The following is a 12,121-nucleotide window of genomic DNA, read 5'->3' as shown; positions in this document are numbered from 1 at the left end:
AAAGCAAGTTCGCATTTTGTTGTACTTAATGAAACATTTAAAACACTTTGAGACACTGGAACATAAACACAAACGCCTCTCGGTAGGCCGTGTGAGAGGCTACAGTATGCATAGATACAGAGTCGCCTTTCTCTTGGTTTAGAAGTCTGACAAAGAGACACAACTGACAATCACACGCACGCCATAAACACCCCCCACTGTTGATTTTAACACCAGTGGAGTGGAGGACTGCAGGAGGAGAGGAGGAGAGAGGGAGCCCATCCTCCACCCCCCCCCCTCCCCGCCCCGAACATTAGGGCCCCCCCCCTCCCTCAAAAGACAGCATATTGAAAGCAGTGTGTTGAGCTTCTCCAGCTTAAAGCAGTTATTTGGCAGAGAAAATAAACTTACAGACCTATACATAGTTTCAGTGCTAGAAGTTGGATTTTCCTTTCCTACAAGGAGTAGTAGTTTTTTTTTTAATTCACCTACAAGGGGGGGAAAACTGGCTTGATTTCCTGAGAACCATTGCTGGTTATTTAGCAGACAAAGAGGAATATTTCAAATAACCAACGCCATGGCCAAAAACACTGATCCGAATTCCCAGAGTTACAAAGCATCGTCTTCATCCTCAATAAGAGTTTAAGTTTTTTGTGGTTTTTTTTCTTTTATACATTTTTTAAAGCTTTTTTCATGTTTTTTAATTTTTTTTTTTTAAGTATTTTCTTTTTATTCCATCTTCTCTTTAAAATGAAGAATGAACACACGTTCCGCCTCCTAAGTCTTGTAAACAAGAGGTTGCAGTGTGGCACCTCCAAAACATTGAAAGCCTATTCTGAAAGTGCTGTTCCCCCCTGCCCACTAGGGGGCTAGTGGGAGGGCTTGCTAGATAGGCCCCGCCCCCTAGATTGGGGCGGGCGGGGCTTGCTAGTCCCAGCTGCGGCTACAGTCCTTTGCACTGCAGAGCTCAACGATCTTTAGTTTTAAAACAAAATTGGTGCAATACTTTTAATGTCACTTTAACTATCACCAGATAATCCTCCTAAGTCAGCTTTTATTCTTCTTTAACTATCTGTTGATCTTGAACTCCACGACAACGCAGTAAGGTAGGCGTGCCAAGGCAGAGAGGAGCGCACACATACTCTTTCACACACGCAATCACACACACACACACACACACAAAGTACTTCCACACACACACACACACACACACGCACGTGCGCGTGCACACACATACACACATACGGTAAGGACCGCAATGAGTAAACAGCTACACTGGAAAAACTGGCTGCTCCCTCTATATTGCAGATTATATATACTGAGAAAAAACCACATTCAGTGCAAAGTTAAAAAAGCTCATACTCCAACATTGTCAGCCAACAAATGCAAAAACAAAAAAAAAATTAAAAGAAAACAAAAAGAAAACGTTAAAAATGAAAAGAATTGGAATTCAAATAAACATGACGAATGAAACAAAAAATATATATATATATATAATGAGCTCGATTGAAGCTTTTTTTCGGTCTGAAAGAGCACTACCTGGAAGCAAATACCCATCTGTTCACATTATAGAATTGGCCTGCATGATTCAAGTATTCCAACTGATATGTTTTTGGGCTAAAACAAAGTGGACATATGTGCAGAGAGAGAAACGTAACTTGTTTTCCACAGGGGAGACCCCGCTTTGTTGAATATCTTGTAAGTGAGAAAGAGTCCGACTAGTGCCATTGCGTTTATAACTACTTTTTTTTTTTCATTTTCTTCTGCTGATTATTGAGAATTTCTCTACTGACCCTTCCCGGAACCTGTTTGATTGGCAGGCGGCTCACATGGAGTCCCCGCCCCCTGTCAGGTGATCCACGGGGAGGAAGGAGCTGATTGGAGAGGGGCTGCTGATCAGGCCCGCCTCAGTGCCACTCGGGCTCCCCCACAGGCTACTGGAATAGTTTGGCCCGCCCCAGAGGGAGGAGCTGTGGAGGTCGCTGCTGTTCCACTGGTTGGGTTCAGGAGCGCGGCTGGGGAAGGGGTGAGACTGATCCATTCTGCTCTGAGAGGAGCCGATGGTCTGCCAGCTGGAGGAGGGAGTGGCCAATGACTGCCCTTGTGCAAAGAAACGGTTGATTTCCTCCTCGCTGGCAAACTCGGCCAGAATGGTAGTGTTCCCCAAAACACACCTGCAGAGAGACGACAGGTGAGTGCGCCATAATGAGCCAGGGTCAAATTAAGAGTGACTGCTGTAACACAGAGTGTGAGTTTGTTTATGTCCTTACATGTGCAGGCTCTTCTGGGCCTTGGCGGCCTCATCCTTGGAGCTGTAGCAGACCACAGCGTTGCCGTGCGGCAGGTTGAGGTGGAATGTGATCAGAGGGCCGTGCTGCATGCACAAAGTCCTCAGGGTAGAGCCGTCAATCTGTCAGACAAATAAACCAAAAGAGACACACACACAGACGATAGACAGAGACAGCTGTTAGACAAGTGCTGACAAATATCAAGTGCTGAAACCACAGAACACTTTGTCTATGTAGAAAAATAAATGGATCATCATGACTTTCTTCAATGTTACATAAAATATGTTTTTTTAACTTTAATATCCCTGACGTACATTAAACTTTCCTGGTTGAATATTAGTACTTAACAGTTACAGAACTCTGTGAACCAGCCTGTGTAACAAAATGGAAGTTTTATGAGTCCCATGATGCATTAGGGCAGCAAACATCCAATCAGAGAGCTACTAACACTCTAGCTGTGTCTCAATTCAGGGGCCGCGGCCTTCCAAGGAGGCGGTCTACGGAGGATGGGCCATTCAGAGCCTCTGTAGACCAGCTTTAGCGGTCTGTCCTGTTTGAGTCACCAGCTGTTCCAGCCCTTATACTTGCGTCACCAAACGCCTCTCTTGTCGCCTAGCAACAAGTAGCTAGCGAGCTACCTAACCGGCATAACTTACATCACGTAACTTAACCTATTATTTTAAAGATAATTTGTTTAAAAGGGCCCTTTCTGTTTTTTTAACATTTATATTGCTAGCTAATCGATTGAGTCTAAAATTTAAAAGTGTATTCCTCGGCCGTTAAAGAGTCCACTGTTATTTGAATTGGTGCGCAATGAATCTCGGGATACGTTGGGCGGCGTAGGATGCATCCAATGGATCCTTCATGGCCCGGAAAAAGGAGGACGCATTTGAAGGAGCCTTCGAAATGGGACAGCCTTCGACGCGCTGCTGTGACGCAATCCTTTGAAGGATGCAGCCCCTGGATTGGGACACAGCTTGTGTTTGGCTCTCAACTGCAACCTGAAGCACTTTGAATTCAGTGGCAGCCGTGGCTCATGGGTTCTATTTTTAGTCATCTTCTTTCAGGTGTGGGCGGATCGTTCCAAAATATGCATACCACCGCTACAAGGTACATTATTTGATGATTGATTCTCACATCAATACAAATGACAGGTAAAAGGAATCATTTCTCTGCATTTGTATTTTATCGGAGCGCACAGCTGCTCTAAAGTGATGAAATCACTGGCCACACATGATTTCTCAGCGATAGCGTTTAAATAAACAACACTTTGTTTAATCTGTGCAACTCTAAACAAAAAGTTATATTTGTGAACGTGCGAGTACCTGAGGTGTGAGATTTTTCAGAACGAGCCATTGGGTTCTCCCTGAGCTGCTGCTGTCACCCCAACTGGAACCTGTCAATACACACAAAGAATAATCACATCAGCCAAGAAACCAACAAGTACAAGCAAGTGGAAGAGTCTTCTGCTATCAACCTTTTTCCTGTTCATTTATAGCTCAAGAACAACGATAAAAACCTGAACAAATCCCACTTTTCCTAACATGGCCTGAGCCTCTCCCTCTGCTCTCACCGGGTGTGTATCTGGACTCAGAGGAGCCCCAACCCCCCAGCCTCAGGGCAGAGCCGTCCCAGCCGGAGGAGGCAGAGCTGGGCTTCTGGCTGGTGAGGCCGGGTGGGGGTCTGGATGGGGCCGCCACAGACAGGGGCTTTGGAGGCAGGGGGACCTTCCACAGCTCGTGGGCCAAGGAGGAGTTGGACACAGAACCGGCGCCGGGAGACCATTTTGACTCATTGGGTCTGGCTGCAAGGAGAAGAGGAGACTTTAGAGTCACACGTTTATCGAGGATCAAAAGTCTAAAAGCAAAGACGGAGTAAAGATTGACACGTACCTGAAGTGCTTTGTGCTGTACTGGTGAGGGAACCGCTGTGGCTGGAGGCACGAATGGATGACCAGGCACTGTTAGAAGGCATCGTGGTGTTCAGTGATGAGGATGGCCCTGAGAATCAAAGAGTGCATGTCAGAGGGCGTCAATAGCATTATATCAAGTCTGAAACTAGCGTTATTTCTCCTCATCTAAACTGGAAACCTCATGAATATTCTATTAGCTCAAGTTTAATAGATTTTAAGCAACAAAAAAAATGTATAACTTCATGTGTTAGGACCGAAAATCTACTGAGAACTTAAGTAAGAATTTGAGGCTCAAAGGCAGAAAGACCGTAGATTTAAATGGACCTGAAATTTAAGCAGGAGGTGGCTGCTTTTTTAGCACACTATATCTTATTTTTATAAGTCAACAATACTTAAAATGTGTACTGTTATCCATGGAGTCAACCCCTGAGGAAAAGATCAGCCCAGTTCCTCATACAGAGAGATACTTCTTTCTAATATACCATCTTTGGCTGAGCAGAAACTGGCTAAAAAAATTGACAAAATTTGCCGACAACTGCTTTTATTTCAATCAACTTACGAAACAGTTGGTGGTTTATTAAAGAAACATTGATTCCCTAAAAGTTTTAAATATTCTTAACTGCTAATAAAAACAAAAAAAGGAGATAAAAGCTCAACGACCTTGGAGCAATCACTACCTAACCTTTTGTCTTTACATCCAGCCCTGCTTCTGTGACCTACCGTTGTTCCTGTCCCTGAGGTGATCTGTGTCGCGGACGGTGTTGATGGAGAGGTTGTTGATGACACTGCCGGGGGTCACATAAGGGTCAGTCTCAGGGTCAATGTTGGGATAACCTTTCCAAGGCTCCCCGGGCCGGAACTCTGCAGACGCAACGACACGCACAAGCGATTAGCAATTTTCTACACAAACATGTCGCTTTGTTTGTTTTGATTCACGTGAAAAGCAGAGTGTGTACCTGGGGGCCAGGTGACAGTGTTTCCATGGGGAGGGGGGGAGTTGGCACGGGGCGGCCAGCCATCGCCCACAGAGCCCATTGATTGGCCGGGAGGACTCAGGGGAGAGGGGCCAGGAGACAGGTAGTCATAGAAGGGAGAGTCCTCCAGACGCAGCCCAGACGACATAGCACCTGTTGGACAGACAAACGAGCATGTTTACATGAAGGAGCCATCAGAGCATCACACATTTATAATACTTTAAAACAGTTAATACATCTCAAGCCAGTTCATGACCTCAAGCTCAGGCTCTGTACTCACCAGGTTTGCTGTTCTGCTCCAGAGGGTCAGTAGCCCAAAGTTTCTTCAGTTTGGACTGGGGTGGCTCTTTGTAGCTCCCACCTCCGCCGCCACTACCACCAACACCCATGTCCAGGGATACATTCAGGTTAGAGTTCAAGCCTGAAGGGAGGAGAAGAGAACAAGAAACTCAGTATCTCTGAATTTAAATATACAATATAATTAAACAAATATTGTTTAAACTACATACTTAAAGGGAAGTTGCTGAAGGATCCGAGAGCAGCAGCATCCTTCTGCATCTCAGGGGTATTGTGGGATAAGTAGTTTTCCAGGTATGGTTTGAGCGGCGGGGCCTGTTTCAGCAGGGAGGGGTCCAGGTGCCGTGGCGGCTGCATCATTGATGGAGACGAACCAATAGGACGAGTCTATAGACGGGACGTAGGAGGTTAGAGAAAACCAATCAAGGAGGGAAAAAGTGCTGCTTCATGAAACGATAACACTGGTTGTAATGACGCAGGATACACACAAACACACACACACCTGTTCAGTCGGTCGTCCCACTGGCATGGCTCTCTGGCTCTGGGCTTTCTGATGCTGCTGCTGCTGCTGCTGGAGGAGAAGACGCTGCAGACAAAGAAGAAGAAACATCTCGATGAAATGATTATTGGTTATTGACCGTTTACTGTCTATTCACTCCTGATATATATTGGAACATAAAATACACCACGCGGACACAACAATGACAACATCTCCATGCCTGTGTTTATGTGCGTGTGTCCATCACCGTACCTGTAACTGGTTGATCTGGTTCAGCTGTGTAAGCTGGTTAATCTGGTTAAGTTGGTTGAGAACAGCCACCTGCTGAGGGCCGAACAGGGGGTTCAGGCCTCCGTTACCTCCCGGGTACTTCAACAGGGATGCAGGGACCTGACGACAAACACAGTTCTGGTTTAAATGATCTGAATTAAATGCTGAAATGCTGAAATGCAAAATTTGATTTATAACCACCTTATATCTTTAGATCCCTACACACAACACTACAGACCGAGCACTGTCGGAAAACGCCTCGAAGCAGTTGAGTTGCATAATTAAGTGTGTGTGGGTGTATGTGAGTGAGAGTAGGGCTGCACCATATATCGTTTAACAATCGCAATTATGATGTGTGCATGTGCAATATTCACATCGCAGGACGTGCGATAGTGAAGCAAATTAAGTTAAAGCTGCTGCTTTTTTGTTGCTCGGTGCAAAAAGAAAACTTGACAGTTTCTCGTTTCCCATCACTAATCTATAGAAAAAGTCCGTCTGACACATTAGTGCAGCTCTTCACCAGAGCACAGAGTGAACTGACCTCTGAGCTGCAGATTCTGTGTGTCACCTGCTTATAAACCGTAAACACGCACGCAATGCTGCTGCCGTCACAGATCGGAATGAACGAGGGAAGAGGCTCCGTTACGCGACGTGGCTCAGAAGTAAGAGTATTCCCTTTGTCAGCGTCACCTCGTCCCGGTGCTGGTTAATGCTGTGGCCACATAAACGGACCGCTCACAGAGCGGATGTTTCGCAGAGTGTTTACTTTTTAGCAGCTTCACCTGCAGCGCAGATACGGCGCGAGTTTGTGTGTGTCAACAGGAAGTGGGAGACATTTTCGTTTCAACAAGTTGCTGTCACCGGGCTGCTGATTAAACACACATTTGAACCTCATTAAAAATAGTTGATGACATACTGTATAAGTAACGCAACTGCAGCCAATTTGTATTTATTTTATAAAGAAACGTGTTGCTCCACCTGAACTCTCTACTTTTTCATGCAGGTGTCAGAGTCTGAACCAAGAGTGGTAAAAGAAGGAGTTTTTTTTATTTGATAAAATAGACCTAAAAGTTAAACAGATAAACAGTATGATTGTTAATTCTTTAAATGGACATGAAAACACACAGCGTTTATCTGGCATAAATTCCTGTATCTTCTAAAAATCGCAGAACAAAACATTTGCAATGTCAGTTTTTTCCAGTATTGTGCAGCCCTAAGTGTGTGTGAGTTTTACCTGAGAGGGCAGGATGGGGGGAGGCACTTGGTTACGAAGGTTGGGCTGGGGGGGGACCTGGGACTGGGGGCCGCCTCGGCCCTGTGCTACGCTGCTGCCACCCATCATAGGGTTTACATTCTGGGAGGGGAGGACACAAACCAGCACACATGAATGGTTTGACACAGTGCAAACAATGTTCAGTTTAGTCACTCAAAATGTAACAATATATCACGATGGGAAGGAGAGAGAACATTGAAATAGATCAGACATCCTCTTTTAGGCTTCTACGTAAACATTTAAACTAAATGTTGAAATTATTATTTTTCACATTATTTTCATTGATAACCTGCTAGAATGTGATTCCAGTAATATGTAATATTTTCTAGTCTCTTAGGGTCTGACGCTTAAGACCTAAAGATGACCTCCTCGTCATCCTCCGGCACTCACCTGCCGAGCAACCCCAGGACCAGAGAGGGAAGGAGACGGCCCAGAGTCGAGACAGGTGATAGGCTGAGCAGAATTGGAAGGGGAAAAGCTCATGCTTAGATTGGACGAGAGCTCATCAGAAGCTTGGCTATCGTAAGCAGAGGGGGACATAGACAGCTGCAGAAGCAAAGGCCAGGTGCACAGCAGATGGATGGCAAGCACAGAGGGGCAAGTAGCACCATCGGCAGCCAGAGAGGTGCAGAGAGAAGAAGGAGAAAAGAAGGAAAAGAGTTAATTTTGCAGAAGTAGAGAGGAGGAAGGAGGAGAGGACCGTGTAGGAGAGTGTAAGAGGGTCAAAGTGGGAGGAGTAGAAAAGATGTGATCAACAGGAAAGAAGGAGTTGCATAAAAAACAAAAGATAAAAGATAAAAATGAGCAGAAGGAAGAGCAACAAAGCCAAACAAACCTGTGGCAGCTTTGCACAGAACTATGTAAAGGAATTAACCATTACAAAACTACCAATTGTTCATAAAATTAAGCATGTAATCAGCATATTTTAATTGCTTTGGTTGCTTATAATTCATGCAAACAGTAGGTAGGTAAATGAAACATCCCTTTTAATGAGCTGCACATCAAACACAGTGTGTTAGAACAACCACTGTGGGGCGCTACAGGGCTGCGAGTGCACTATAATGTCATTTAAAGGCAGATTAACCACTGCACACCTACCTCTTCATCTCCACAGTGGCAGGTAACGACCAAACCCAATAAGTGCAGCCCACCTGCTGTGTCTCACCTCGTCAAAACACTTTCTATACCCTGACCCAGAATATACCGGAAAGCTTTGATGTTTCTGCATACCTTGTCATAGTAAGGGCTGCGATCCATGGCAGACTCCTTGTGGAGCTGGTGTCGAGACCCGGGGTTCTTCCCCATCACTCCGTTGTAGTCTCCGATGCTGCCCATGTCCATACGCTTGTCCTGGACCATCCCTGCTCCTGTCTTCATGGAGTCATCGGGAGAGTCTCTCTGCAAGAGGAGTGAGAAGAAAAGGGATTAAAGAGGCTGATACGGATTAATACTGCAACTTGAAACAAACGGAGAGCAAAATTGTGCTTACAGAGAAGTTCATGCTGTTGAACTGGTTGATGAAAGGTTTCATCCAGGGTTCATCCTGTTTGTTGACTGGTTTGTTCATCTGTAGACAAAAACACACATAAGTTATGAGTCGAGTTTCCCCTTTCTTTTATTCCTTAAGAACGCCAACAGACGATGTGTTTTACATAAAAGTTCGATGTTGGGTAAACGCACAAAAGAACAAATGTGAAAAGCTAAGGTGAACAAACCTTGTTGGAGCTTCTGTTCTTGTAATTCCAGGTGTTTTGGTCTTGGGACCGGTTGTCCTGTTGGCTGTTACTCCACATGCCGATCTCCACCTCCTCCTCCTGGTCCCAGCTATTGCTCATGGACCCCTCCTCACCGCACCACGTCTCCATGGGCTTTGGACCTGGAGCTAGAAAAGAAGTTGACGGAGACAGGTGAGAAAACTGAATATAACAGTTGTGTTGCTCTTTTTGTGTGCTTTCATGCAGTTTTCTCTCCCGCCACTTTACACAAAAGCGAGAGGGCAATGGCTGCTTATGCTTTATTCATTTTTAGACACAGGTTTATTGTCCAGAGTGAACCTACCAGATTTATGCTGGCCGCCCCATGTAGACCCAGAGTCTCTGTTGCCCCTGCTGGGTTCCTCCCAGGTCGAACTGGTGTCCATGGGCTTCCCCCAGGCGGACGTCCCGTTGTCCACCTTCACAGGTGGAGCACTGGTCGACTCGCCCCACGTTGAGGACTCCTTCTGCTTCTGGTACGGCTCACCCCAACCTGGAGAGAAAGAGAGATGTAGCCGTTAGAACGAGGGTTTACTTCCTGTGGTGTGTTGAGCCTTTTGATGTCCTCTCACAATGAGCAATGATCTTTAAGATTTGTCTGCATTTATAAAAGGGAATATTAAGTCTGCTCTAGAGCTGTTTTAGCCTTCAGAGGGCATCTTTACTTTGTTTTCATTGATCTTGCAACAACTTTGGACGACTTCACAATACTGTAGGTGCTATTACGTGACAGAGTAGCCGTGGCAGGCTTGTTTGGACACTCAGAGTTGCAGGCATCATGTGGAAAAGGTGATCTAAAAACTCATTTCAACATTTGCATCAATGCTACAAGTTTATATTGTTTTCTCAAGAAGAGACCCCTGCTCAAGTCCCTGGGGAACCCCTTTTTAACTAGCTTATGTAAGTGTTGTTTACTTTGACTCCTGTGGGGGTGTAGATGTGCGCACTCGTCCCCCATACGCTTTTAAATGTCAGAATATGTTGAGGCGAGTGCAAGCACGAGTTCAAAAGGCTCCTGTTACAGCTGACCACCCAGACCTGCTACTTTCTCCCTGCACAGGAGGCGCCTGGGGGATGCCAGGGATGTTTCCCTGTAAAAATAGGACGGATCATGGGGTCGCCTCAAGCTCCAGTGTCCCTCATGTGACTGGGCACAAAAGTAAACGCCCACAACAACATTAGGAAACAAACACAGCTAAACAGATGTGCAGAGGTAGACGTACACGCACGTAAACACACCAATCAAACTGTAACCCTAGCCTGCAGCTGCTGCTGTTTCAGTGTCTGTCTAGATGTATCAGTTGAGCTGTTTACTGTGTGTGTGTGTGTGTTAGCAAGTTGTATATTTTGGTTGCACATATGCACGTCTAACAGCAGACAGAAACGTGTTATTACACAAATCCAACATCTAGTGTTTTGACACATTTCTTTCACACTTCATCACTTTGCCCCACCCTTACTTGCCATCCACTTTGCTGCTCCAGTTAGACACCAACCCTGAATAACCCTATTAGCCCCTCCCCGCCCTCGTCTCCCCTCCTCAGCCCACTTCTGCAGAATAGCTGCCTTCCCCTTTTTATGTTTCCCATCTTACACTGGAACCATTCCTATTACTTAGTCACCAGACCTCCTCTTCTACCACTCATGCTCTCTCTCTCTCTTTCTACTTCTCTCAAACCCAACAAAAGCCAGCGTTTCTACAGCAAGCAGAGCTGGCGGGGTGAGAGAGAGAAAGGGAGCAGGGGGGGGAAAAAAGGCGAATGAGAAGAGAGAAAAATCGATGCTCTTAGCATTCCAAAGGGATGACTCAACCGGCTTTACAAAAAGCCCTCAACATAGACAACACCGTGGGGAGATGTGAGGGAGAGAGTGGCCGTGCGCGTTTGTTTCTCTCCATGCTTCTGTGCAGATTGCAAAGGCTGTTGAATACAACTGTAAATATGAGCGCGTCCACACCTTTTGTTTGTGTTGTCTGATTCTTTTTAAACCTATTTTAGCTCGCCAAAAGCAGAGTGTGGGCGGGACTAGCACCTCTTTATCCATTATTAGAGCTTACAGACTGCACCAGAAGGCTTGCACTAACATGTTCGCATTATTTTAGATTCTGACTCACATCCTAGCATTTTTAAATTGACCTCAATAGTAATTCAAAAACACAAATACTTTAATTTGAAAGGTGGTGGAGCTTAGAATCATTGCATGTCACCAGAACTGCAAAAAAAGAGCACATTAATCTAGCTTCTCTCAAACATGCACACATATTCAAACTAACCAGAAGTGCAGCTTTTGTCCTGGGCGTGAGCGTGCATGGGCTGAGGAGGATGCTTGGAGCTGTGTGCTGCGTGGGACTGGTGCTGAGGGGGTGGGCCCACAGGCTCCTGAGCTGACTGGCCAGTCCTGTTCCACATGTTGACAGATCCACCGCTGTTTTTAACTAGATAGAAAGTGTAATTACATGGTGAGACACGAGAAGCCTGGGATTCCTTAATTCGGGAATCCCACATCTACTGTATGTTTGAAGAAATGCATCATGGGCTGAGTGTTTACCAGGATCTCCCCAAGCTGCCGTCCCATCATCGATCTCCATCCTCCGACGAACCGACTCAGGAGAAGGCTCTTCCCACCCAGATGACACTTCCTCCTTCTGACCTACTGTGGGCATGGGACCTCCCAGCCAGCCTGATGGGAGGAAATATAAGAATAAAACTGAGTCATCATGTATGTGTCCTCCTACTTGTCTCGTCTGCTGTACATTGCAACAACTCTTAATAACAGCTAGAATGCAGTTTGGTGCCCTTGGTCTTCCTTACAAAGCCAAACAAAAAGATTGTTACTCAGAGGGACTCTAATGAAGAAAAGGAAACATTTGATGGGT

The 12,121-nt window shown here is 45.7% G+C and overlaps 1 protein-coding gene across 3 annotated transcripts in view; it reads right to left on the bottom strand.

Annotated features, from left to right (window-relative positions):
* Window positions 1–700: 700 nt before the first annotated feature.
* The window catches only part of LOC138604017 (trinucleotide repeat-containing gene 6A protein-like), a 34,706-nt gene continuing 23,285 nt past the window's right edge, over window positions 701–12,121 (bottom strand). For all 3 annotated transcript variants that reach the window (XM_069675820.1, XM_069675821.1, XM_069675822.1), the window contains 18 exons: window positions 11,794–11,925; window positions 11,519–11,680; window positions 9,551–9,739; window positions 9,208–9,374; window positions 8,982–9,059; window positions 8,723–8,890; window positions 7,454–7,573; window positions 6,202–6,339; window positions 5,953–6,036; window positions 5,663–5,837; window positions 5,434–5,574; window positions 5,136–5,306; window positions 4,900–5,040; window positions 4,160–4,267; window positions 3,841–4,071; window positions 3,593–3,663; window positions 2,250–2,389; window positions 701–2,153 (listed from right to left, as the gene is read on the bottom strand). In XM_069675820.1, coding sequence (XP_069531921.1) covers window positions 1,805–2,153; window positions 2,250–2,389; window positions 3,593–3,663; window positions 3,841–4,071; window positions 4,160–4,267; window positions 4,900–5,040; window positions 5,136–5,306; window positions 5,434–5,574; window positions 5,663–5,837; window positions 5,953–6,036; window positions 6,202–6,339; window positions 7,454–7,573; window positions 8,723–8,890; window positions 8,982–9,059; window positions 9,208–9,374; window positions 9,551–9,739; window positions 11,519–11,680; window positions 11,794–11,925 — 2,765 coding nt within the window. In that variant the 3' untranslated portion in view covers window positions 701–1,804. The remainder of the gene's footprint in view (window positions 2,154–2,249; window positions 2,390–3,592; window positions 3,664–3,840; window positions 4,072–4,159; window positions 4,268–4,899; window positions 5,041–5,135; window positions 5,307–5,433; window positions 5,575–5,662; window positions 5,838–5,952; window positions 6,037–6,201; window positions 6,340–7,453; window positions 7,574–8,722; window positions 8,891–8,981; window positions 9,060–9,207; window positions 9,375–9,550; window positions 9,740–11,518; window positions 11,681–11,793; window positions 11,926–12,121) is intronic.

The sequence above is a fragment of the Semicossyphus pulcher genome, unplaced genomic scaffold, assembly GCF_022749685.1.
Source record: "Semicossyphus pulcher isolate SPU_LCO1_2020_fin unplaced genomic scaffold, fSemPul1.0.p SCAF_25, whole genome shotgun sequence".
Classification (NCBI taxonomy): Eukaryota; Metazoa; Chordata; class Actinopteri; order Labriformes; family Labridae; genus Semicossyphus; species Semicossyphus pulcher.
This window is presented reverse-complemented; position numbering and strand designations above follow the sequence as displayed.